The sequence below is a fragment of the Pristis pectinata genome, chromosome X, assembly GCF_009764475.1.
Source record: "Pristis pectinata isolate sPriPec2 chromosome X, sPriPec2.1.pri, whole genome shotgun sequence".
Taxonomy (NCBI): domain Eukaryota; kingdom Metazoa; phylum Chordata; class Chondrichthyes; order Rhinopristiformes; family Pristidae; genus Pristis; species Pristis pectinata.
The window spans coordinates 727,668-752,563 of NC_067450.1; the positions used below are offsets into that span (position 1 = coordinate 727,668).

The 24,896-nt window shown below is 56.6% G+C and overlaps 1 protein-coding gene across 1 annotated transcript in view; it reads right to left on the reverse strand.

Annotated features, from left to right (window-relative positions):
* The window catches only part of dctn2 (dynactin 2 (p50)), a 42,980-nt gene extending 18,084 nt beyond the window's left edge, over positions 1-24,896 (reverse strand). The window contains exons 1-2 of the mRNA XM_052009381.1: positions 24,630-24,896; positions 15,479-15,547 (exon numbers count right to left, since the gene is read on the reverse strand). Of these exons, the coding sequence (XP_051865341.1) occupies positions 15,479-15,547; positions 24,630-24,881 (321 nt within the window). The 5' untranslated portion in view covers positions 24,882-24,896. The remainder of the gene's footprint in view (positions 1-15,478; positions 15,548-24,629) is intronic.

The following is a 24,896-nucleotide window of genomic DNA, read 5'->3' on the forward strand; positions in this document are numbered from 1 at the left end:
GTATAAAACCATGAGGGGCATCGATAGGGTGAATGCACACAGTCTTCCCCCCCCGCACCCCCCCAGGGTTGGGGAATCAAGAACTAGAGGGCACAGGTTTAAGGTGAGAGGGGGAAAGATTTAATAAGAACTGTTTCACCCAGAGGGTGGTCCGTACGTGGAACGAGCTGCCAGAGGGAGTGGGTGAGGCAGGGACATTAACAACACTCGGACAGGTCCGTGGGTGGGAAAGGTTCAGAGGGATATGGGCCAGACGCGGGCAAATGGGACCGGCTTGGATGGGAATCTTGGTCGGCACGGACGGGTGGGCTGAAGGGCCTGTTTCCATGCTGTATGCCTCTGCTGTCTCCTGAATCTCCCCTTCTGAACAAGGGGCCCCTGAGAAAATAGACACCCACCTGAGGGCGAAAAAGGGATCTGGGGCTGGTACCTCCTTGCAAATAATGGCCCCCCACCCCCCCCCCACCCCTCTCACTCACTCCCCCACCTTCACTCCCCCCCACCCTTGCAGCCTCAAGGGGAACCTCTGGTAAACTTCAGCCTGCCCCACCCACGACCCCGTCATCAGCAGGGAAAGCTGCTCTGCACCTTCCATGGCTTCACATCTCTCTGCGAACCCTCTGACAGATCCCCCCATCTCCCCCCCCCATCTCCCCGGAACTGAAACCCCTTCTGTTGGAAGGCAGCAGTTCTGCACAGCCCTCAAATTCCCCCAGCTTAAAGAACACAGTACAGCACAGGAACAGGCCCTTCAGCCCACCATGTTGTGCTGAACTGACACCCAATCCCTTCTACCTACATAGTGTCCACCTCCCCCCATCCCCTGCACGTCCATGGGCCTGTCTAACAGCCTCTTAAACCCTTCTTTCGTATCTGCCTCCACCCCCACCCCTGGCAGCACATTCCAGGCACCCACTGCTCCCTAAAAAAACCTGCCCCGCACATCCCCTTTGAACTTTCCCCCTCTCACCTTAAATGCATGCCCTCTGGTATTAGACATTCCCACCCTGGGGTGGGGGGAGAAAGATCCCGGCTGTCTACCCTATCTGTGCCTCTTGTGATCTTATAAACCTCTCCCCTCAGCCTCCGCCGCTCCGGAGAGAACAACCCGAGTCTGTCCGACCTCTCCTTATAGCTCACGCCCTCTAATCCGGGCAGCGTCCTGGTGAACCTCTCCCGCACCCTCTCCAAAGCCCCCACACACCCTCCCTGTAACGGGGGCAACCAGAACTGAATGCAAAACTTCAGATGCGGCCTGACCAGAGTTTTATACAGCTGCAACATAACTCCCTGACATAACTCATAACTCAGTGCCCTGACTAATGAAGACAAGCGTGCTGTACGCCTTCTGAGCCAAGAGCTCCTCTTTAGATACCCCAACCCCCAGTCCCCTCCACAAACCCCCGCCCTGGGGTTGAGAGTTCGCCACCCTCTGTGACCAGCAGTCTCTCCAAGGACAGCCCGGGTGCTCTGGTTCCCACCCCACAGCCCCATGACGTGTGGGGTTGGTGGGTTAATCGGTCGCTGCGAATCGTGTGGGTGAGGGGTAGAATGTGGGGGAGGAGTCGGTGGGAATGTGAGGGGGGTGTGGAATAAAATGGTGGGGCGATGGTGGGCCCGGACCCGGCGGGCCAAAGGGCCTGTTTCCTTGCCACGTGACTCCACGGAAGGCGGTGAACGGGTTTCCAAATAGCTGTGGCGGCCCCCACTTGTGGGGGGGGGGGGGGGGGGGGGTTTTGACAGGCACATCCCGGATGGCGAGGAGGGCAGGGGGTGGGGTGTTGGCACTGCCATCAACTGTGAGGCTTAAGACCGCCCGCCCCTTGTGTCGGGAAGGAGGAATGGGACGATGAACTGTGCCATCTGGAGCTTCCGGTTGCCAGCCACTGTAACACCCCTGCCCCCTCCGCCACACACCGACCTGCCTGTCCTCGGCCTCCTCCACTGACAGGGTGAGGCCCAACCCAAACTAGGGGAGCAGCACCTTGTATTCCCCCTGGGCGGTCTGCACCCCAACAGCATGGACACTGATGTCTCCAGCTTCAGCTGACCTGTCCCTTTCCATGGCAACCAGCCTCCTCTCTGTGGGGCACTGGTGAGACCTCGTTTGGAATACTGTGTGCAGTTTTGGGCCCCTTATCTTAGAAAGGATGTACTGATGTTGGAGAGGGTTCAGAGGAGATTTACGAGGATGATTCCCAGAATGAAAGGGCTTACATATGAGAAGCGTCTGTCGGCTCTTGGACTGTACTCACTGGAGTACAGAAGAATGAGAGGGGACCTCATAGAAACACTTCGAATGTTGAAAGGACTGGACAGAGTAGATGTGGCCAAGCTGTTTCCCTTGGTGGGCGAGTCCAGGACTAGAGGGCACAGTCTTAGAATTAGAGGGTACCGACTTAGAACAAAGATGCAGAGAAATTTCTTTAGCCAGAGGGTCGTGGATTTATGGAATTCGTTGCCACGTACAGCTGTGGAGGCCCGATCATTGGGGGTGATCAAGGAGGAGATTGATAGGTATCTAATCAGTCAGGGTATCAAGGGATATGGGGAAAAGGCCGGGAACTGGGGCTAGATGGGAGAATAGTTTAGCTCATAGTGAAGTGACAGAACAGACTCGATGGGCTGAATGGCCTACTTCTGCTCCTTTGTCTTGCGATCTTGTGACTCTGTCTTTACCTCTCGCTGCCTTGGTGAAGCAGCCGACATAATCAAAGACCCCACCCACCCGGGACATTCTCTCTTCTCCCCTCTCCCATCAGGTAGAAGATACAGGAGCCTGAGGGCACGTACCACCAGGCTCAAGGACAGCTTCTACCCCACGGTGATAAGACTATTGAACGGTTCCCTTATACGATGAGATGGACTCTGACCTCATGACCTACCTTGTTGTGACCTTGCACCTTATTGCACTGCACTTTCTCTGTAGCTGGGACACTTTACTTCGTACTGTTACTGTTTTTACCTGTACTACCTCAATGCACTCTGTACTGACCCAATGTAACTGCACTGTGTAATGAATTGACCTGTACCATCGGTGTGCAGGACAAGTTTTTCACTGAACCTCGGTACAAGTGACAATAATAAACCAATACGTTTTCTCTCTCTTCCTGACCTACAACCCACCCCAGCCCCCCGCCCTGATCACCCTCCTTCCCCCTCCTCCAACCACTCCATCTGTCTGTCACCCACAAACGCCCCTCCCACTGGGTCCCCCTCCACTGTTCCCCTCTCCCGCCTCCCTTGATCTGGTCCCATTCTCTACCTCCCCCCCCCCAACAAATCCCAACTCCCGCAGCCCCCCCACCCCCCAATCACCTGCTGACCTCCGTCCCCACCTCCTCTGCCTGCCTGCCCCCTCCTCACCTGGATCCACCTGTCGTGTGCCCCCAGCCCTTCCCCTCACCGGCTATCCAGACGAACGTCCACCGTCCTTCAGCTCCCTCCACGGAAGCTGCCCGACCCGCTGAGTTCCTCCAGAGCTTTTGTGTGTGGCTCCAGGTTCTAACATTGCAGCCCACTCACCCCCCCCCCCCCACAAAGGGTTAAAGGGCTTCATTTCGCACCCCCACACCCCCCACCCTCCTCCCCCCCACCAACGTGTATTCTTACCAGCTCCTTGTAATTCCAAAATAGTACCAAAAGTAGTAGGGGGGGTGGGGGGGGGGGGGGGGTGGTGAGAAGATGGGGCGGTGGGAGCAAAGGAGAGAGAGAGAGAGAGAGAGAGAGACACACAGTGAGATATTAATGAAGCTGATAGCACAAGCCTAGCACCACATTAATAGTGTTTACACAGATGGGCACACACACACCCACACGCACGCACGCACACACACACACACGCACGTGCACACACGCACACCAGCTACAAGCCCTCTGCCGCCAACCCCTGCCTCATTTCGTTAATCAAAACAGGTTAAGTGTTTGGAAGCAGCAGACAGGCATGCACAGTTACAGCGGGGGGTGGTGCGGGGGAGAGGGGGGTGGGGGTAACTGCCTGGCAAAAGGAGACAACAGTCACCGTGAGGTCTCCATGTGTGTTCCCGCCTGCCCAGGCGTACACAAAGTTACGCCCCGGGCCACCTTCCCGGGAAAGTAACGATTACGACGTCAGGTGGGGAAATTACCATCAGCCGGCGTCTGAGCCCACCAGGGACTGCAGGGGGTTTATCCCCATCAGGGGCGAGGTGGAGGGCTGTTGCTGGAAGGAGGTGCACAGTGGGAGAGAGGCAAGGCGGGGAGAGGGAGGGGAGAGGGAGAAGGAGGGGAGAGGGAGAAGGAGGGGGAGAGGGAGAAGGAGGGGGAGAGGGAGAAGGGAGGGGAGAGGGAGGGGGGGGAGGGAGGCGGGAGGGGGGGAGGGAGGGGAGGGGGAGAGAGGGAAGGGGGAGGGGGGAGAGGGAGGGGGGGGGAGAGAGAGGGGGGGAGAGAGGGGGGGAGAGAGGGGGGGGAGAGAGGGGGGGGAGAGGGGGGGGAGAGGGGGGGGGAGAGGGGGGGGGAGAGGGATGGGGGGAGAGGGAGGGGGGGAGAGGGAGGGGGGGGGAGAGGGAGGGGGGGAGAGGGAGGGGAGAGGGAGGGGGGGAGAGGGAGGGGGGGGAGGGAGGGGGGAGGGAGGGGGGAGGGGAGGGGGGGGAGAGAGGGGGGGGAGGAGGGGGGGAGGGAGGGGGGGGAGAGAGGGGGGGAGAGAGGGGGGGAGAGAGAGGGGGAGGAGAGAGGGGGAGAGAGAGGGGGGAGAGAGACGGGGGAGGGAGAGAGAGGGGGGAGAGAGGGGGGGGAGAGAGGGGGGGGAGAGAGGGGGGGGAGAGGGGGGGAGAGAGGGGGGAGAGAGGGGAGGGGGAGAGAGATGGGGAGAGAGAGGGGGGAGAGAGGGGGGGAGAGAGGGGGGAGAGAGGGGGGGAGAGAGGGGGGAGAGAGGGGGGGAGAGAGAGGGGGGAGAGAGGGAGGGGAGAGGGAGGGGAGAGAGGGGGGAGAGGGAGGGGGAGAGGGAGGGAGAGGGAGGGGGAGAGGGAGGGGGAGGGAGGGGGAGAGGGAGGGGGAGAGGGAGGGGAGAGGGGAGGGGAGAGGGAGGGGGAGAGGGAGGGGGAGAGGGAGGGGGAGGAAAGGGGGAGAGGGAGAAGGAGGGAGAGAGAGGGAGGAGGGAGGCGGGAGAGGGGGGAGGCGGAGAGAGGGGGGAGGGAGAGAGGGGGAGGCGGAGAGAGAGGGGGGAGGCGGAGAGAGGGGGGAGGCGGAGAGAGGGGGGAGGCAGAGAGAGGGGGAGGCGGAGAGAGGGGGGGGCGGAGAGAGGGGGGAGGCGGAGAGAGGGGAGGGGGGAGAGAGGGAGGGGGGAGAGAGGGGGGGGGGAGAGAGGGGAGGGGGAGAGAGGGGAGGGGGAGAGAGGGGAGGGGGAGAGAGGGGAGGGGGAGAGAGGGGAGGGGGAGAGAGGGGAGGGGGAGAGAGGGGAGGGAGGGAGGGGAGGAGGGGGGAAGGAGGAGAGAGGGAGGGAGAGAGGGAGGGGAGAGGGAGAAAAGGGTTGAGAGAGAAAATGGAGTGTAAAAAGAGCTCGAGCAGGAGAGCAAAGTATATCAGAGACAGGTGAGAGCGAGAGAGAGGGAGGGAGAGAGAGGAGTGGGAGGGTTGGAGGGGATGCAGAAACAGAGACAGGCGAAGAGAGCAAGAAAGACAGGGAGGGACACAACCACACACGTACCAGGGACCCTGCTGCACAGAATACATCTTCCCCTTCCCTCTGTCTCAACGTACCCTGGCTGCCTGGTGATCTTCATCACCTGTCCGGAATCACAACAGAGACCATTGGGCCCACAGAGCCTTTGCCAGCCCCGTGGGAGAGCTCGCTGGTCGGTTACCCCTCTCTGTTTTCCGGCAGCTCCAGTGGTTCCCTGCGACAGATCTGCTTCTGCCATTTTTAAAGGCAGGTCACCCCAGATCTCAGCGGCACACCGCGGGGAGACTTCCCGCACCCACCCCCTCACCTCGTGTGTGTGCGTCTGTGTGTGTGTGTGTGTGTGTGTGTGTGTGTGTGTGTGCGCGCGCGCATGACTGACTGTGTGTGTGTGTGCGCATGACTGACTGTGTGTGTGTGTGTGTGTGTGTGTGTGTGTGTGTGTGTGTGTGAGAGACTGACTGTGTCTGTAACTGTATGTGTGTGTTTGTGTGTGCGCATGTGTGTGTGACTGACTCTGTGTGTGTGTGTGTGTGTGTGTGTGTGTGTGTGTGTGTGTGTGTATGTCAGTGCGGAGTTTGCACAGCGTGCGTGTGTGTCGGTGTGGAGCTTGCATGTACTTTGCGTGTACCGGTGTGTGTGTGCGTGTGGGACCGTATGTTAACTGCCCGCTGAGTGTGTGCGCAAGGGGTGGTGGGGGGGGCGGGGGGGTGGGTGTAAAATGGGATCAGTGTGGGGAGGGCAGGCACGGACTCGGGGGCCGGAGGGTCTGTTTCCCATGCTGGACCTCCTAAGATGGCTGTGCTGCATCAACAGTGGGAGAACGGCGGGGAGGGGGTGGCGATGGTATAGGACAGGCTAATCAATCCATTCATCTTTCCCAAAGGAAAGCAGACAACAGACTGCCTTAGCTTCAATAAAATATCGTCAACTGTCTGAAGCGAAGCTGATGCATGTTTACCATCGCAATGCAACACCCTGCGTTCCGTGAACACCCAGTCACTTCTGCTGCCACTTATAAATAACCCCAACGCCCCACATATTGTCTGCTCTGGGGAGGGTGTGCCCTGTGGTTCCCTCGCCTGTTTTAATGAGCTGTGAATTCCGCACTCTGGCTCCATTGGTCAGGGTACTGAAGGCAGAAGTCAGGACATTATGTTGCAGTTGTACAAGGTGTTGGTGGAGATTTACGAGGACATTGCCGGGACTCAAGGGACTGAGTCATGGAGAGAAAGGTTGGGCGGGTTGGGACTTTATTCCTTGGAGCGTGAGGGGTGACCTTATAAAGGTGTATAAATCCACTAGGGCATCGATAGGGTGAATGCGCACAGTCTTCCCCCCAGCCAGGGTTGGGGAATCAAGAACTAGAAGGCACAGGTTTAAGGTGAGAGGGGGAAGGAGATTAATAGGGGACCCGAGGGGCAACCAGAGGGTGGTCGTACGTGGAACGAGCTGCCAGAGGAAGTGGGTGAGGCAGGTACGACACTCGGACAGGTCCGTGGATGGGAAAGGTTCAGAGGGATATGGGGCCAAACGCGGGCAGATGGGACCGGCTGGGATGGGGATCTGGGTTGGCAGGGACCGGTTGGGCCGATGGGCCTGTTTCCTGTTGTATGACTACGACTTTCTGAAAATGAGAGAGCTGATTGGAGCTTGACAGAGGAGACGGGGAGGGGGGGTTTCACCAGCTGGGACGTCTAGAACCAGGGACCCCAGCTTAGCTTGGATGGGAATCTTGGTCGGCATGGACCAGTTGGGCCGAAGGGCCTGCTTCCGTGCCGTGTAACTATTGTGGATTCATAGAGAGTCACAGCACGGTTATTCGAGTCTGTGGCTGACCATCAATCCCAGCTCAGGTGACCAGTGGTGCAGCCAGTATAGCTGCTGCCTCCGAGCTCCACAGAGACCCGGTCTGGGGCGGGGGCGGGGTTAATTAGCAGGGAATGCAGATCCTGGCAGGCTGATGATTCCTGAGTACCCAGCCAATCCCAGTTTTAAACCCAAGGCTACCTCCACCCCCTCCACAGCTGCCCTGTCCCTGCCACCAGCACTCGCTGACGTGGACCACCATGTCTGCGCCGGACACAGTGCCAAATTCAACTCAATCCCTCCTCCTACACAGTGTCCACCTCCCTCCATTCCCTGCACATCCCATGGGCTGTCTAACAGCCTCTCAAACCCCTCTGTCGTATCTGCCTCCACCCCCACCCTGGCAGCACATTCCACGCACCCACCGCTCTCTGTGTAAAAAATCTTGCCCCACCTCCACCCCCCCCCTGAACTTTTCCCCTCTCACCTTTAAACGCATGCCCTCTGGTTTTAGACATTTCAACCCTGGGGGGGAGAAGGATACCGGCTGTCTACTCTATCTGTGCCCCTCGTGATCTTATAAACCTCTCCCCTCAGCCTCCGCCGCTCCGGAGAGAACAACCCAAGTCTGTCCGACCTCTCCTTGCAGCTCACGCCCTCTAATCCAGGCAGCGTCCGGTGAACCTCTCCTGCACCCTCTCCAAAGCCCCCCCCCACACCCTTCCTGTATCGGGGGCGACCAGAACCGATCATGATACTCCAGGTGCAGCCTCACCAGAGTTTTATAAAGCTGCAACAGAACTTCCCGACTCTTGTACTCAGTGCCCGACCGACGAAGGCAAGCGTGCCATACTCCCTTCTTTACTGCCCTATCCACTTCGGTGGGCACTGGGCTGCTCATGGCCAGCGGGAACGCCCTCGGGATGGAAGGTCAAGGATTGAGCCCCGTCTCTGGAAGGTAAAACTGGGTCGGAACTCCCACTGCCTCGAGGAGTGTTGGCTCGGAGACACGACCAAGGGGGCAGGGATGATCCACCCCAGACCCCACCAGTGACTGAACCATGATGATGCCCACTGTACCGAGGCACCAGCAGCAGAGGCTTGAGAAGAAGACGGAATCCAGAAGAACCAGAGGGGCAGCAGGGTCTCAGGATGAAGGGAGTCAGCCATCCTGGGCCTAAGCCCAGTGGCCTCAAGAAGACCGTGGATCACTGGAACCCCTTCTCCCAGAGAGCTGTGGGCTCAGGGGTCCGGGACGTTCCAAGGACAAGTTAGAGACATTGCAGCAGGTGAGGAACTGTTGAGTTACACAGTGAGGAAACAGGCCCTTCTGCCCAACTTGCCCATGCCATCCAAGGTGCCTATCTGAGCTTGTTCCATTTGGTCCATATCCCTCCAAGCCTTTCCTACGGGCAGGCATGGTAGTGTAGCGGTTAGCGTGACTAGGAGGTTAATCAGCTGGATATTGTATGTTATGCCACTGGTTATTTTCTTCATCCTGACTGGCAATGTGATACTTGGAAAGAAGATATTACGAAACAAGATCGGCAACTTGTTGATATATCATTATTACCTCTGGCTACGTGGCTTGAACTACTTTCAAGTACTTAGGTAATGATATGTACACATATATGCTTTGAATTTCCACAGATGCTCTTGGGGAATACGTCACATCCTTGAGTTCAAGTTCCTTCACCAATTTTCCACCAATCCTGCCATCATCTCCTCAATCCTCAAGGGCCTCCCAGTTCAGTCACTTTCTTTACTCACCAATGGTAGTCATTAGCAAACCGGAATATCATCCGATTCTTTAAATGGCAGATGGAGTTTAACATGGATAAATGTGAGGTGTTGCACCTTGGTGGGACTAATGTCAAGAGGTAGTACACGAGGGCAAGACCCTTAACAGTGTTGAAGAGCAGAGAGACCTTGGGGTGCAAGTTCATGGCTCATTGAAAGTGGCTACACAGGTAGACAGGGTGGTTAAGAAGGCTTAAGGAAGGCTTGCTTTCATTAATCGAGGTATTGAGTAATGGAGTCAAGAAGTTACGATGCATCTCTATAGAACTCTGGTTAGGCTGCATTTAGAGAATTGCGTGCACTTCTGATCACCTCACTATAGGAAGGATGTCGATGCTTTAGAGAAGGCGCAGAGGAGGTTCACCTGGATGCTGCCTGGATTAGAGGGCATGTGCTATCAGGAGAGGCTGGACAAACTTGGGCTCTTTTCTCTGGAGCGGCCAAGGCTGAGGGGTGATCTGTTGGAAGTGTATAAAATCATGAGGAGTGGACAAGCAATATCTTTTTCCCATTACTGAGCGATCCAATACCAGAGGGCATGCATTTAAGGTGAGAGGGAGTAGGATCAGAACAGATGTGAGGGATAAGTTTTTTACTGAGAGAGTGGTGGATGCCTGGAATGTGTTGCCTGATAGGGTGGTGGGGGCAAATTCATTGGGGGCTTTTAGGAGGGTCTTGGATGGGCACAGGAATGAGAGGAAAATGGAGGGATCTGGGCATTCTGTAGGTAGGAGGGAATAGCTATGTCGGCACAACATTGGTTGGCCGAAGGGCCTGTTCTGTGCTGTACTGTTCTCTGTTCTATGTGACGCTATTACAGTGCCAGCAACCTGGGTTCAATTCCGGCCACTGTCTGTAAGGAGTCTGTACGTTTCCCCGTGTGTCTGCGTGGGTTTCCTCGGGTGCTCCAGTTTCCTCCCACATTCCAAAGACGTACGGTCAGGAAGTTGTGGGCGTGCTATGTTGGCGCCAGAAGCGTGGTGACACTTGCGGGCTGCCCCCAGAACACTCTACGCAGAAGATGCATTTCACTGTGTGTTTCGATGTACGTGTGACTATTTAAGATCTTATCTATCCATGTACCTGTCCAAGTGTCTTGAACATGTTGGAACATGGCCCCATTACAGGAATGGTGTGGAGGCTTTGGAGAGGGTGCAGTAGAGGTTCGCCAGGATGCTGCCAACCAAAATGCCTGAGCTGAGCTAGCCCCACTTGCCCGCGTTTGGTCCAAATCCCTCTCAACCTTCCCTGCCCATGAACCTGGCCAAATGTCTGTCAAACCTCGAAATTGAACCTCCCTCTGCCACTTCCTCTGGCAGCTCGTTCCATGTACCCAGCACCCTCTGTGTGAGAAAGACTTGCCCCTCAGCTCCCCTTTAAGCTTTTCCCCCCTCACCTTAAACCTGGGCCCTCTACAGTTTTGGACTGCCCTACCCTGGGGGACAAAGATTGTGACCGTCCACCTTATCTACCTCTATAAGGTCACCCCTCAGCCTCCTTCGCTCCAGGGAAAACGTCCCAGCCTGTCCAGGCTCTCCTTGTAACTCGAGCCCTCCAGTCCCGACGACGTCCTCGTGAATCTTCCTGTAGCTGGGCGACCAGAACTGCAGACAATACTCCCAGTGTGGTCTCACCAACATCTTGTACAGCTGTAACGTGACGTCCCATCTCTCGTACTGAGTGCACTATGTCGGAATTGTACCTGCCTCAACCACGACCTTTTCTTCAAGTCTCTCCCCTCTCCAATAAACCAATACCACCCAGTCATTCTCTCTCTCCCCTCTCCCATCAGGCTGAAGATACAGGAGCCTGAGGGCACATACCACCAGGCTCAAGGACAGCTTCTACCCATGGTGATAAGACTATTGAACGGTTCCCTTATACGATGAGATGGACTCTGACCTCACGATCTACCTTGTCGTGACCTTGCACCTTATTGCACTGCACTTTCTCTGTAGCTGTGACACTTTACTCTGTACTGTTATTGTTTTTACCTGTACTACCTCAATGCACTCTGTACTAACTCAATGTAACTGCACTGTGTAATGAATTGACCTGTACGATCGGTGTGCAGGACAAGTTTTTCCCTGGACCTCGGTACAAGTGACAATAATAAACCAATACCAAAACAAACTTCTATAGATGTGCTGCCACCTTGTCTTTCACACACACACACGTACACACACACCACTCTCTCCCTCCGATACGGTTGCTTTGGTTCCAGGGAAAGGTTCCGTCCACCACCAAGGGCGTTAAACACAGTTTAGACACAGGAGACACAGCACGCTGGATCTGCATGCAGGGCACGAGACAAGAGCATGCAGAGGAAACGCAAGCATTGAAAAAACAAGCTCTTACTTGAGCAAACTAGCGTCCAGGCAAGGGATGTCGGAAGGGAAAGCATTGTCAGGAAAAACTCAGGTCAGTGCAGTGCACAAAAGAAATGGTGCAGAACAGATACATTCTCTCCATCCCGATAGTGGGGGAACAGGGAGATGGTGGTGGGGTGGGGGGGGGATTGGGTGAAGGAGGGAGGGGTGAACTTGTGAATGGGTTAAGGTGGAGGTCGGCTCAGGGGGTTCATATCTAACAGACCCTGGTCCCACAAACCAGCCCCCCCACAGTCTGTAAACATTTCAATTCAAAAACCAGTCCAACATTAGCAGATTCCAAGACACCAGCAAAGCAGTAGTGAATGAGGCAACTTAGTGCACCATGGGAAGTGAGGCTCCTTCAGTGTCCACTGGGAGTGCACCATGGGAAGTGAGGCTCCTTCAGTGTCCACTGGGAGTGCACCATGGGAAGTGAGGCACCCTTAGTGTCCACTGGGAGTGCACCATGGGAAGTGAGGCTCCTTCAGTGTCCACTGGGAGTGCACCATGGGAAGTGAGGCGCCCTTAGTGTCCACTGGGAGTGCACCATGGGAAGTGAGGCTCCTTCAGTGTCCACTGGGAGTGCACCATGGGAAGTGAGGCTCCTTCAGTGTCCACTGGGAGTGCACCATGGGAAGTGAGGCGCCCTTAGTGCCCATTGGGAGTGCACCATGGGAAGTGAGGCTCCTTCAGTGTCCACTGGGAGTGCACCATGGGAAGTGAGGCGCCCTTAGTGTCCTCTCAGGGTGCACCATGGGAAGTGAGGCCCCTTCAGTGGCCTCTCAGGGTGCACCATGGGAAGTGAGGCTCCTTCAGTGGCCTCTCAGGGTGCACCATGGGAAGTGAGGCTCCTTCAGTGACCTCTCAGGGTGCACCACGGGAAGTGAGGCTCCTTCAGTGGCCTCTCAGGGTGCACCATGGGAAGTGAGGCTCCTTCAGTGGGCCTCTAGGGTGCACCATGGGAAGTGAGGCTCCTTCAGTGGCCTCTCAGAGTACACCATGGGAAGTGATGCCTCCTCAGTGTCCTCTCAGGGTGCACCATGGGAAGTGAGGCTCCTTCAGTCTCCTCCCACCATGCACCATGGGAAGTGGGGCTCTCCAGAATTCCTGGGCACCAAGGGACACAGGTCAGCAGAGTCACGGGGAAAATCCAGCCCAGCATCCGGGAGGAATGCGTCTCCTGGATTCAGAATCAGGTAAGCACGCGGGATGGCACAGGAGGAGATTGCCCATGGACTTGGGGTCTCTTGCAAAGTGCCCCCAGCTTCGTCTTGTGACGCTGAAGGTTCCAGCATCTACCCTTTCCAGAACACCAGAGGTAAGAGCAGGAGCCGGCCATTTGGCCCTTCAAGTCCTGCTCCTCCATTCAACAAGACCGCAGCTGATCTAATACCTCAGCACTACTCTCCTGCACTGATCTGGATGGCATACTTGCCTTCATCGGTCAGGACACTGAGTACAAGAGTCAGGAACTCGCACTGCAGCTGTATAAAGCTGTGGTTAGGTCACACTTGGGAGTATTGTGCGCAGTTCTGGTCGCCCCGTTACAGGAAGAGTGTGGGGGGGGGGGGGGGAGCTTTGGAGAGGGTGCAGGAGAGGTTCACCGGGACGCTGCCTGGATTAGAGGGCGTGAGCTATAAAGAGAAGTTGGACAGAATCAGGTTGTTCTCTCCGGAGCGGCGGAGGCTGAGGGGAGACCTGATAGAGGTTTATAACATCATGACAGGCATAGATATGGCAAACAGTTTTTCTCCTCAGGGTAGAATGTCAAATACTATTGCAGGCGAGAGGGGAAAGTTTAAAGGAAATTAATGAGGCAAGTTTTTTTTTAAAAACACTGAAGGCGGTGGGTGCCTGGAACACACTGCCAGGGTGGGGGTGGAAGCAGATACGACAGCAACATTTTAGAGGCATTTAGACAGGTACATGAACAGGCAGGGAATGGAAGGATATGGACCACGGGCAGGCAGAGAGGATTAATTTAAACTGGCGTCATGGTTGGCCGAAGGGCCTGTTGCTGTGCTGGACTGTTCTAAACCCACGTCCCTCGATTCCCTTCGTATGTAAAATCTGCCTTGGGTAGAGTCAGCAACTGGGGATAGAACCTGAAACTGGATGAAGGTATTTATCCCCATCTTGGTCCTAAATGTCCGATCCTGAGGTTGGGACCCCTGGTTCCGGGTATCCCAGCTGGCGGAAATACCCCCCCCCCCCCCCCCCCCCACCGTCTCCCCTGTCAGGCTCCAATCAGCTCTCATTTTCAGGAAGTCATATATCGTGGAAACAGGCCCTTCGGCCCAACTCGTCCATGCTGGCCAAGATGCCGAGCTGAGCTAAGTCCCACTTGCCCGCGTTTGGCCCGTATCCTTCTAAACCTATCCACGGATCTGTCCAAGTGCCTTTTAAATGTTGTTAATGTACCTCCCTCTGGCAGCTCGTTCCACATACGGACCACCGTCTGGGTGAAGAAGTTGCCCCTCAGGTCCCCTGTTAAATCTTTCCCCTCTCACCCTAAACCTGCTCCCTCTAGTCCTTGGTTCCCTTTCCCTGTTAAAAAAACTGTGAACATTCACCCTATCGATGCCCCTCGTGGTCTTATACCCCTCTGTAAGGTCACCCCTCAGTCTCCTACGCTCCAATGAAAAAAGTCCCAACCTGCCCGACCTCTCTCCATAACTCACTCCCTCAAGTCTTTCCTGTAACAGGGTGACCAGAACTGCACACAGTGCTCCAGGTGTGACCTCACTGACATCCTGTACAGTAGCAACATAACCCCCCAACTCCTGTCCTCAGTGCCCTGAACATCTCCCTGAAGAGAAGTCAGTTTGGGTGGCACGGTAGTGTAGTGGTTAGCGTGACGCTATTACAGCGCCAGCGACCCGGGTTCAATTCCGGCCGCTGTCTGTGGGGAGTTTGTACGATCTCCCCGTGTGTCTGCGTGGGTTTCCTCTAGGTGCTCCGGTTTCCTCCCACGTTCCAGAGACGTACAGGGTTAGGAAGTTGTGGGCGTGTTGTGTTGGCGCCGGAAGCGTGGCGACACTTGTGGGCTGCCCCCAGAACACTCTACGCAAAAGATGCATTTCACTGTGTGTTTCAATGTACGTGTGACTAATAAATAAATATCTTATCTTGTCTTATACCTTACTCCTCGGGGGCTTAGGAGAACGAGGGTGCCCTTGTACAAACACCTCAGACCCTGAGGGGGACGTCACAGGAGAGGTGTGGAGATGTTCCCCCCAGTGGGAGGGTCTCGAACGAGGGGACACAGTTACAGAGTTGGGGGGGGTGGGGGTCACTTAAAGCTGAGGTGTGTGGGGACGTCTTCTCTTGGAGGGAGGGGAATCTCAGAAATTCTCTGCCCCCGAGGGGGGTTAGAGGCCGGAGCACTGGGGGGTGGGGGAGGTAAATGTTTGAGAGGTCGGAGGAACCAGGACGGGGGAGGGGGGAGGGTGGAGCAGATCAGCCACGATGGTGTTCAGTCGGTGGGGCAGGATGGGGGCCCAACTCCCGCTCCGATCTCTCACGATTCAAGAGGGGCGAGGTAAAGCATTGGAAGGAGAATCCACACCTCGAAGCCAAACGAAGCACTGCTGTTGGAAGCGGTGCAGATCTCTGCCCTGTCCGGGAGCCGGACGCTGCGGCGGGGGAACGCTCTCCAGTCCTGGGCTTTGCCCCCAACTACCACAGACCCCACGGGACCTGGCCAGTTTTGGCCGAAGGGGTGAAGGTGAAGTTGGCCGGGGGGGGGGGGGGTCGTTAGGACAGCCGAATCAACCGCGGTTGGACAGGAGCACCAAACTATTAGAAGATAAACAGTCAGAAACAGGTCTGCTGGTCTTACCGCTTCGAACTGCGCCTGGTCGTCCTCGGGCAGGTCAGTCGTCTCGTAAACGTCGGGTTCGTTGAAGGCCTGGAACGCGAAGCAGAGGTCAGGTCTTGGGTCAAAGGTCGCAGGTCCCCTCCGCTGCCAGGCGCCTCCCACACCCACGTGGAGAAGTCACCCCGACCGTTGACCACCCCGTCTGCGCCGATCTCCCCCCCACCCCACACACTCCCACCAACTCCACCCAGATTCTCCCCCTCACCCACACACACTGGGAGGGGTGGCATACAGCGGCCGATTAACCCACCGACCCCGCACGTCATTGGGACCTGGGGAGGGAACCGAAGCCCCCGGGGAGACGTGCAGACGCCACAGACACCCACACACACACACACACGGACACAGGGACACACAGACACAGGGACACACAGATACACGCACACACAGACACGTGCGCACACAGACGGACACAGGGACACACAGACACACACACACACACACACACGCAGACAACACACACACAGACACACAAAGAGACAGACACACACACACTCAGACAGACACACAGACACGTGCACACACAGACAGAGACAAAGACACACACTGAGACAGACAGACACACACAGACACGCAGACAACACACGCATACACACACAGAGACAGACACACACAGATAACACACGCAGATACACAGACAGCCCGACATGCACACACGCACACAGACAAACACACACAGACAACGCCGGAGGTGGGGATTGAACCCGGGTCCCCGGGGCTGGGAGGCAGTGGCTCTACCCACTGTACCACCGGACCAATTTCTGGACGGTCTGTCTTCCCCAGAGCAGAGGAGGCTGGAGAGGTGGGGAGGGACACGACAGCAGTGCACAAAATTACGAGAGGTGTAGGTACGGTAGGGAGCAAGAAACTCTTAGCAGAGGTGGAAGCATGAAAGCAGAGTGTCCAAGAGGTTTGAGGTGAGGAGTCTGGGGAAATCAGAGGGGGAATTCTTGGTTGGAATCTGGGAGAGCCTCCGAGGTTGCGGAGGGCACCTGTACAGTGCAGAGGTTTTTGATGTACGTGATGTAACAGAGCACAGAGAGGTTTCGGGACAGCTCCACCACCAACTTCTTGGTTGGTGAGGGACCTGAGGGGCGACTTCTTCACCCAGAGGGTGGTGCGTGTATGGAAGAGGCCTCACCCACTCCCTCTGGCAGCTCGTTCCACGTACGGACCACCCTCTGGGTGAAGAAGGTGCCCCTCGGGTCCCTATTAAATCTCTTTCCCCCCTCACCTTAAACCTGTGCCCTCTAGTTCTTGATTCCCCAACCCTGGGGGGGGGGGGGGGGGGGAGGCTGTGCGCATTCACCCAATTGATGCCCCTCGTGGGTTTGTACACCTCGGTAAGGTCACCCCTCATGCTCCAGGGAATAAAGTCCCAACCTGCCCAACCTCTCTCCTTAACTCAGTCCCTCGAGTCCCGGCAACATCCTGGTAAATCTCCCTCTGCGCTCTTTCCCACTGGAGTTCCTCCAACATTTTGTGTGTTGCTGCAGATTCCAGCATCTGCAGTCTCACAGAGAGGCAGGAGGCAGGCGGGCGGGGCCAGGGGGAGTTGTGATTTTCCGAAGATGCCGACATTCTGGGAAACGGCAACCTGTTACTCGAGACGGGGAGGTAGCAGCCAGGAGACTGCAGGCCTGGCCAGCTGAACGTCAGCCCGAAGAGCTTTTACTGGAATCGATCATCGGGGAGGGGATGGCTGGAAAATATGAGCTGATCCGAGAGTCAGCAGGGATTGGTGAACCTCTCACGTGGCCTTACTGCTCTGCCCAAGATAGAGACAGTAGCCTAGTGACATGGTGTCATGACAACAGAGAAGAGCTGGTCATTGACTTCGGGAAGGTGGGTGCAATACATGCCCTGTCTGCATCAACAGTGCTGAGGTGGAGATGGTTGAGAGCTTCAGGTTCCCAGGAGTGAACATCACCAACAGCCCGTCCTGGCCCAACAATGTGGACGCCACGGGCAGGAAAGCTCGCCAGTGCCTCTACTTCCTCAGGAGGCTAAAGAAATTCGACATGTCCCAGTTGACCCTCACCAACTTTTACCGATGCACAATAGAAAGCATCCTATCTGGATGCATCGTGGCTTGGTACGGCAACTGCTCTGCCGGGACCGCAAGAAACTGCAGAGAGTTGTGGACACAGCCCAGTGCGTCACGGAAACCAGCCTCCCCTCCATGGACTCTGTCTACACTTCCCACTGCCTCGGGAAAGCAGCCGACATAATCGAAGACCCCACCCACCCCAGGCATTCTGTCTTCTCCCCCTCCTGTCAGGCAGAAGATACAAAAGCCTGAAAGCACATACCACCAGGCTCAAGGACAGCTTCTATCCCACTGTTATAAGACTATCGAACGGTCCCCTAGTATGATAACATGGACCCTTGACCTCTCAACCTACCTCGTTGTGGCCCGTGCACCTTATTGTCTGCCTGCACTGCACTTTCTCTGTAACTGTGACACTTTATTCTGCATTCTGTTATTGCTTTTCCCTTGTACTACCTCGATGCACTGATGTGGTGAAATGATCTGTGTGAACGGCAGGCAAAACAAAGTTTTACACTGTACCCCGGTACATGTGACAATAATAAACCAATTCTAATACGAGAGTACTCTGCGATTTCCCGAGAAATCCGGAAAGAGTGCTGCGTAAATTCAGCATCTTTCTCTTGTGAGATCAGGTTAAAATTGGCCAGGCAGACAAGGGCAGAATGTAGTGGATTCTGTGCTTCAACTCTGTGTTGTGGTACCGCAAGTGTTTAATTATCTCTGCTTCTCATTGGTCTTTCCCCCAGGGTGGAAATGTCTAATACCAGAGGGCATGCATTCAAGGAGAGAGGGGGAAAGTTCAGAGGAAAAAAGGTTTTATTTTTACACAGAGAGCGGTGGGTGCCTGGAATGTGCTGCCAGAGGTGGGGGTGGAGGCAGGTACGACAGAGGGGTTCGAGAGGCTGTTAGACACATGAATGTGCAGAAGATGGAGGGATATGGACCTTGTGCAGGCAGAAGGGATTAGTTTAGTTAGGCATTTAACTACTAGTTTAATTAGTTTGGCACAATATCCTGTTCCTCTGCTCCACTGTTCTAAGTTCTATGTTCTTGTTGACGGCATGGGTCGGTTCAAATTCCAGATCACCCCATCATTAACATGTCCGGTCACCAGTCACACAGCACAGAAACAGGCCCTTCGGCCCACCGAGTCCATGCCAGCCATCACCAACCCATTTGCACCGACCCCCACGCTCCCGTTAATGGGCTGCTGTAAACCGACCCCAGGAATCTAACCCACACACGGGGGGGTCAATTTAACCCACCGACCCCGCACGCCGTTAGGATGTGGGAGAAAACCGGGAGCACCCAGGGAAAAATCTCACGGGGAGGCAGCACCGGAGGTTGGGATCGAACCCGGGTCTCTGGGGCTGGGAGGCAACAGCTCTACTCGCTGCGCCACTGTGCAAGTGAGAGGGCTCCAGGTCCCACCAGCCCTGCACTGTCCCTTCAGCTGGTCTGACCCAAGGTTCACGAGGGCACTCTGCATTACAAGGCCTTGAATTAACCGAATGACTCAGCATCCACAATCCAGTTCACATCAGAGGGGAAATCCCTCCTCAAATTTCCCCTTGCCAATTCAGACAGTACGGAAACAGGCCCTTCAGCCCACCATCTGTGCTAACATCAACAGCCCATTTTTGTGTTACACTAATCCTACCCTAACCCATTTTATTCTGCCGACGTCCCCATCAACTCCCCCAGATTCTAACCCTCACTTACACATCAGGGGCAATTCACAGCAGCCAATTAACCCAACGACCTGTAGAACCTTGGGATGTGGGCTGCAGGTATTGGAATTGGTTTATTATTGTCACTTGTACCGAGGTCCAGTGAAAAACTTGTCTTGCACACCGATCGTACAGATCAATTCATTACACAGTGCCGTCACATTGGGTTAGAACGATTATAGTAAGGGTAATGAGTAGATCTGTAGAGAGCAGCTTGCAGCGAGTCGCCACGCTCTGGCGCCATATTGCAACCTCATCTTGTAGGAGGAGTAAGTCCCAGAGAGGATGCGGGGAAGGATTACGTAGAACATGGAACAGTACAGCACGGGAGCAGGACCTTTGACCCACGATGTTGTGCCAAACTAGTTAAGCTAGTGACACCTAATCCCTTCTGCCTGCACAGTGTCCCCCTCCCTCCATCCCCTGCACATCCATGGGCCTGTCCAAAAGCCTCTCAAACCCCTCTGTCGTATCTGCCTCCACCCCCACCCCTGGCAGCACATTCCAGGTACCCACCGCTCTCTGTGTAAAAAAAAACCTGCCCTGCGCATCTCCTCTGAACTTTCCCTCTCTCACTTTAAATGCACGCCCTCTGGTATACACAATTTGACCCTTTGGAAAAGATCCTGACTGTCTACCCCATCTATGCATCTCACTATCTTATAAACCTCCGTCAGGTCTCCCCTCAGCCTCCGCCGCTCTGGAGAAAACAACCCAAGTACCCTTTCCGAAGCCCCCCACACACTTCCGGGGGGGGGGGGGGGGGGGGGGGGGGGGGGCGCGGCGACCAGAACTGAACGCAACACTGCAAATTTTTATATGGTTGCACGTTTATATTTTCCCACGTTTCCCCATTTTGAAGAATGGCGGGGGGGGGGGGAGAGGGAAGGGTGTTCTCTCTGGTGTCCTTGGGCTGACGTTTCTCTCTCAACCAGCTGAACTGATAAAAGATTTATCCTGTTGTGGATCACGCTGCTGCTCGTGGGCTAATTGGCAGCTGTGCTTCCTACATCCAAGCAGTGAGATGCCAGGTCGCTGCAATATCTGCTCCCTGCTCCAGTAAACGCCAGCTACACTGCTCTCCTGGGAGCCCAGATTGCTGGCACCCTCTTCGGGCTGATCACATCACTGGGGAAGTCAGCCAGGAGCTGCTTCCCAGCTGTGACATCTTCAAGAGGCGGTGCCTCAAGGAGGCGGCAGCCGTCACCGAGGACCCTCACCACCCCGGGACATGCCCTCTTCTCGTTACCACCATCGGGGAGGAGGTACAGGAGCCTGAAGACCCACACTCAACGATTCAAGAACAGCTTCTTCCCCTCCGCCATCAGATCTCTGAACGGTCCATGAACCCATGAACACCACCCCATTATTGCTCTTTTTTTATAGTAATTTTACATCTTTGCACAGTACAACAAATTTCATGTCACATGCCGGTGGTTTTAAATCTGATTCTGGTGCAATAAAGCATCTAATGAAAGCAATCACCAAATGAGAGGTGACGCCGGGCCCTAGAAGGAGATCAGTGGGAGAAGTTGGAGTCACAGGATGACGAGAAAAGTTCAGGCAGGAGGAGCAGAGTGTTGCTGGGGTGGGAGGGGAGGGGGGAACTGGTTGGATATTTGTCGCAGAAAGCAGCAAAGGGCTTTCAGGCCACCCTGACTGGGGGGAGGGGGGGAGGGGGGTGGGGGGTGGAGAAAGGAGGTGTATGACGACTGGAGGAGAAGAGGCGGTGGGGGCACGTGAATTGGAAGTTGTCCAAATGGTAGTTGGGAAAGTGACCGCATAGAGTCAAGGTCTGAGGAGATATGCTTGTGGTTGGGGGGGTGGGGGGGGCAGGAGCAGGCAAAAACAACGCTGGAATCTGGAGCAACACACAAAAAGCAACTCAAGTGGGTCGGGCAGCGTCCGCAGAGGGAGATGAACAGTCGACGTTTCGGGCCGAGACCCCTCATCCTGACTGGAGAGGAAGGGGGCAGAAGCCAGAATAAGAAGGGGGGGAGGGGGAGGAGCACACGCAGGCAGGGGAGGGGGAGTCCAGGGGAGAGGTGACTCCAGGGGAGAGGTGGTAGGTAGGTAGGTGGGGAGAAGATGTAATAAGCTGAGAGGTGACAGGTAGAAAGAGGCCAAGGGCTGAAGGAGGAGGAATCCGGTGGGGGAGGGCAGTGGAACATGGAATAAAGGATGGGGGAGGGGAGGGGGGGAGGGGAGGGGGAGGGGAGGTGGGCAGGTCATCGAGGCGGGGGGAGCGAGCCACAGGAATAAGGGAAGTCAAAGGAGTGGGGTGTGGGGAGATAAAGAAGGGGAGGGGGGGTTACCAGAAGTTAGAGAGACCGACGTCGAGGCCGCCAGGTTGGAGACTCCCAAGGCGGAACACGAGGTGTTGTCCCTCCAACCTGCGGCCGGCCCCGACGTGGCAGCAGAGGACACGTCGGTGTGGGGGTAAGAGGGGTGGGGTTGGGGGGGTGGGGCGACCAAAGCGGATGGCCACCGGGAGGTCCTTTTTGTGGATCACGGGTAGAGACAGAAGTGAGAAGGTGGTTGGGGCACTATTGGGCTGGAGGCCGTGGAGGGGAGATCTTCCGATCCAAGAGGGACACGGGAGACTGCAGGCACTGGAATCTGAAGCAACAAACAGTGTGCCAGAGGAACTCAGCGGGTCGAGCAGCATCTGGGGGGGGGGCGGGGAGGGGAACAGTCGACGTCCAGGTCAAATCAGGACTGAGAGTGGAGAGGGGAGATAGCCGGTATAAGGGGAGAGGGGGAGTGGTGAGAGAGGATTGGGGAGGGGTGAAGGTGAGGGGGAGGTGCTGCCAGCTGGGGGAAAGGAGCAGGGTGGAGTTGGGAGACGGTGGCAGGTGAATGAGAGATGGAGGCAGAGGGAGACAGAGAGATGGAGACAGAGAGAGAGAGAGAAACAGAGACAGAGATAGAGCGTGAGATAGAGAAAGAGAACAGAGACAGAGACAGACAGAGAGAGAGAGAGAGAGAAATAGAGAGACAGAGAGAGAGAGAGAAACAGAGAGAGTGAGATAGAGAGAGACACACACAGAGAGATAGAGAGGAAACAGAGACAGAGAGCGAGATAGAGAGACAGAGAGAAACAGAGAGAGACAGAGACAGAGGACAGAGAGTGTGAGAGACAGAGTGTGAGAGAGAGACAGAGAGTGTGAGAGAGACAAGACAGAGACAGAGAGTGAGAGAGAAGACAGAGTGTGAGAGAGAGACAGAGACAGAGAGGGAGACAGAGAGAGGGAGACAGAGAGAGGGAGACAGAGAGAGGAGACAGAGGAAAGAAAACAAACAGGTGGAGCGAGGTGGGGAGGGCGGAGGTGGGAGGGAGGGCGGAGGTGGGGAGGGCGGGCGGAGGTGGGGGGGGGAGGCGGAGGTGGGAGATGGCTGCTGTGGGAGGTAGGCAGCAACACAAGGCACTGCCAGTGCTGGACTCAGATATGTAACAGAGCTGAGAATGGGGAGCGTTTGGGGAGAGAGGGGAATGATAGTTGGAGCGGGTGGGGCAGGGGGGGGACACACTCTACGCAGAAGATGGACCTCATTGTGTGTTTCGATGTACGCGTGACTAATAATCTTATATCCACACCGACTATCAAGCACCCATCAAATGGAACTTAACCCAGACAAGTGCAAGGTGATACACTTTGGAGGACAAATCCTGGGAGAACATGCAGAGAAAATGGCAGGGACCTTAGGAGCACTGAGATACAGAGAGGCCTTGGATGCGAGTACGTAGCTCCCTGGAAGTGCAAGGCAGGTGCAGAGAGTGGTGAGGAAGGATCTGTTTGCCTTCATAGGCCAAGGCATTCAGTACAGAGATGGGGACGTCACGTTGCAGCCGCAACAACATTGGTCAGACAGGGCGTGGAGTCCTGGTCAGCACAAGCATTGCTGGCCATTGAACAGAAGTGGGCGGTACGGAGGGTGAGAGGCAGGAGGAGGGACCATCATTGCCAGCCCTAGAACAGAAGTGGGCGGTACTAGGGTGAGGGGCAGGAGGAGGGACCAAGCATTGCCAGCCCTTGAACAGAAGTGGGCGGTACGGAGAGTGAGGGGCAGGAGGAGGGACCAATCATTGCCAGCCCTTGAACAGAAGTGGGCGGTACGGAGAGTGAGGGGCAGGAGGAGGGACCAATCATTGCCAGCCCTTGAACAGAAGTGGGCGGTACGGAGTGAGGGGCAGGAGAGTGGGACCAAGCATTGCCAGCCCTTGAACAGAAGTGGGCGGTACGGAGAGTGAGGGGCAGGAGGAGGGACCAATCATTGCCAGCCCTTGAACAGAAGTGGGCGGTACGGAGAGTGAGGGCAGGAGGAGGGACCAATCATTGCCAGCCTTGAACAGAAGTGGGCGGTACGGAGGTGAGGGGCAGGAGGTGGGACCAATCATTGCAGCCCTTGAACAGAAGTGGGCGGTACGGAGAGTGAGGGCAGGAGGAGGGACCAATCATTGCCAGCCCTTGAACAGCAGTGGGCGGTACGGAGCGTGAGGGGCAGGAGGAGGGACCAATCATTGCCAGCCATTGAACAGAAGTGGGCGGTACGGAGGGTGAGCGGCAGGAGGTGGGACCAATCATTGCCAGCCCTAGAACAGAAGTGGGCGGTACGGAGAGTGAGGGGCAGGAGGAGGGACCAATCATTGCCACCCTTGAACAGAAGTGGGCGGTACGGAGAGTGAGGGGCAGGAGGAGGGACCAATCATTGCCAGCCCTTGAACAGAAGTGGGCGGTACGGAGGGTGAGGGGCAGGAGGCGGGACAATCATTGGCAGCCCTTGAAAAGAAATGGGCAGTACTGAGGGAAGAGCCAATCACAGCCCACCCTGGAACAGAAGGGGGCGGTACCCAGGCTGAGTGGCCGGGGCGTGGCCAATCATCCACCCTCGATCAGAAGGGGCGGTACCCAGGCTGAGTGGCAGGGGACGGGGTCAATCACCCACCCTCCAACAGCAGGGGGCGGGACCAATCACCCGCCCTGGAACAGCAGGGGCGGTACCCAGGGTGAGTGGCAGGGGGCGGGGCCAATCACCCGCCCTGGAACAGCAGGGGCGGTACCCAGGCTGAGTGGCAGGGGGCGGGCCAGGTGTGACGGGCAGGGGGCGGGACCAATCATTGAAAAGCTGAAGGGGCGGGGCTGAGCCAAGAGGCGGGCCAGGGCCAGACCTCCACAGGTCGTTGGGTGCCAACCAATGAGAGGCCGCGACGTCACTTGGGGGCGTGGCCGGCGCCCCTGCCCCGCCCAGTGACGTCACGGCCCCGGCGGCGGCCGGGGGGCGCGGCCGCGCGCTTTCTGGAAGGTTCGGCCGCCCGCGTTATACTTACGATGCCCGGCAGGTTGGCGTACTTCGGTCCGCCATCCTCCTCTCCTCCGGCGGTCGGGACGAGCGAGAGAAAAGCGACCGAATCGAGTCTCCGCCGCCGCCGCCATCCCTCCGCTCTCCTCAACCGACGACGGCCCGCCGGCTCCCGACCACCGCCTGCTCTCGCGAGATCTGCCGGGCCCGCCCCCCCCCCGCTGAGCGACGCGGTGACGTAACCCCGCAGCGGGGCGGGAGAGGAGACGACGGGGGGCATGCTGGGAGTTGTAGT